This window comes from Nematolebias whitei, chromosome 15, assembly GCF_014905685.2.
Source record: "Nematolebias whitei isolate Nwh7 chromosome 15, NemWhi1, whole genome shotgun sequence".
Lineage (NCBI taxonomy): Eukaryota > Metazoa > Chordata > Actinopteri > Cyprinodontiformes > Rivulidae > Nematolebias > Nematolebias whitei.
In genome coordinates, this window is record NC_056512.1 from 19,898,356 (window position 1) to 19,900,402 (window position 2,047).

At 43.5% G+C, this 2,047-nt stretch overlaps 1 protein-coding gene across 1 annotated transcript in view; it reads right to left on the bottom strand.

Annotated features, from left to right (window-relative positions):
- foxred2 (FAD-dependent oxidoreductase domain containing 2) overlaps positions 1 to 2,047 on the bottom strand; it is a gene marked incomplete at its 5' end in the record, with an annotated part of 8,828 nt that extends 6,781 nt beyond the window's left edge. Inside the window, 4 exons of the mRNA XM_037688477.1 lie at positions 754 to 1,068; positions 1,150 to 1,401; positions 1,478 to 1,783; positions 1,875 to 2,047. Coding sequence (XP_037544405.1) covers positions 754 to 1,068; positions 1,150 to 1,401; positions 1,478 to 1,783; positions 1,875 to 2,047 — 1,046 coding nt within the window. The remainder of the gene's footprint in view (positions 1 to 753; positions 1,069 to 1,149; positions 1,402 to 1,477; positions 1,784 to 1,874) is intronic.

Genomic DNA, 2,047 nt, shown 5'->3' on the forward strand with positions numbered 1-2,047 from the left:
AGGAGCTAAAAACTACTATTAGTAAAACAGACTAAAACCTAAAAATAGCAAAAACTAAAATTTGTAAAACAAATCTAAAATCAGCAGGAGAGTAGCTAAAAGCTATGTTTAGCTAGAGTAGATGAAAGCTAAAATAAGGACAATGGTAGCCAAAATTTCAAACTTCCAAAACAGAAGGTAGAAGTCAAAAATCAGACCGGTAACTAAAAGCTACAACCAGCAGAATAGTAGCTTAAAGCTAAAAGCACAAAACGTACCTAAAAGCTAAAATTTACTAAACTGTTGCTAAAAGCTAAAAATAATATAACAGCAGCTAAAAAAGCAACACCTGCAGAACAATAACTCATGGCTAAATTTAGCAAAACAGTAGCCTAAAGCCAAGGACCATCAAAACAGTAGCTAAAAGCTAAAACTTGTTTAAAAATTAAAATAAATAAAAATGTAGTAAAAATAAATATAAAGCAAGTATGATAAGTAGACAGTTTTTAGGGATTTGAACAGATCTCTATGTATTTCTATTAGTAAAAAAAATCAAAATAAAGTTAATTACAACAAAAATAATACAATTACAAGTTTAAAAATCACAGTCTTCTGAATTTTCTGAACAATTTAACACCTGAATGGCTGAAATAGCTGAAAGTACGCCAAGAGTTCCAACAACGTACTACAGTATGAGAGCTGACTCGGCGTTCGTTCAATTACTCCAGTGATACCGACAGAGAGGAATAAAACACCTGTCGTCTGCATGTTCACCTGTCAAAGATGCTGAAGTTGAATCGGAACCCGAGGCATCGGATCACGCGGTCGTAGGGTTTCCTCATGGGGAAGTTGTCGATGTGGTACCCAGGCAGTTCCTCTCGCGTCACATCGGAGTCGTTCCGGTCGTTCCGGTTTAGCGTGTACTTTTTAAAAGTTAGATAGAGTTTTCTCTTCTTCTCCTCCTTTCCACCTGATCTCCTCCTGCCCTGCTCCTTTCGCTCAGCTATAACTATTTTCTCCAGGCGCGCCTCCACCAGTCCATCGAGGGATTTCAGCTGGTATGTGTCTATAAGGTCATTATTGAGAGCTCTGAAAGGAAAGATTAAAGAACTGAAGTTTCTTTCTTCCTGCTTTGCTTTGTACAAAAACTTAAAATAAGTCCTGCGTTACCTGAGATCTCCGACGTAATGCGTCTGCCAGGCCAGTCGGACTGGACTCGAACTGAGCATGTGCACCAGACTCGCACTTCCTAAGATGCTTTGGGCTGTTTCAAAGGCAGAGTTCCCCTTCCCCAGAATGAGCACAGCCTGATCCCTGTAGTCCTCAGGGTTGGTGGAGATGGACTCATAGCCCTCAACAAGATCAGAGCCAATAAACTCAACCTTCTGAGGAACCCATAAACCCGTGGCCACCAGAAGGACGCTACAAGGAAGAGAACTGAGTTTTACCCCACTGCAACCCAGCGTTTTCATCTGAAGCTCAACGTGCCGTGACATACCTGCATGTGTACTCGGAAGAGTGTTGATCAGTGAGGATGTAGCTCCTGCCCGAGGCTGACTGCACGGACCTGATCCTCCCGATGTCCACCCCGTAGCGTACCCTCAGGTCCAGCTCCTTCACAAACATGGACAGGTAGAGGGGGAAGGCGTCTGCCGGAGGGTAAAACTCCTCACTCACTCTCCTGAACAGCAGGTCGGGTTTATCGCTCAGCAGAGAGTTCCAGTCGTGACGCAGGTTAAACTCTCGGTTCTGCCTCCCCGTGTGGATCTTATTAATGCTAATCAGCTTCCTGTGTCTGGGATACCTTCAGAAGCACAAACAAAAGGCAATACTTCATCAAATAATGCAGGACAACATACATTTTTAGTACTAATTCCTGCACAGATGTTTCTCACTTGTTGAAGAAGCTGCCCAGGCCTGAGTTCCTCTCCAAGATGATGTAGTCTCTTCTCGCCTTGGACAGAAAGAACCCCATCTGCAGACCCGCGGGTCCAGCCCCGAGCACACAGTAAGTGTAGCGCTGGGTACCATTGTGATCAATGGATGAAGTTACGACAGAGCCGAACAG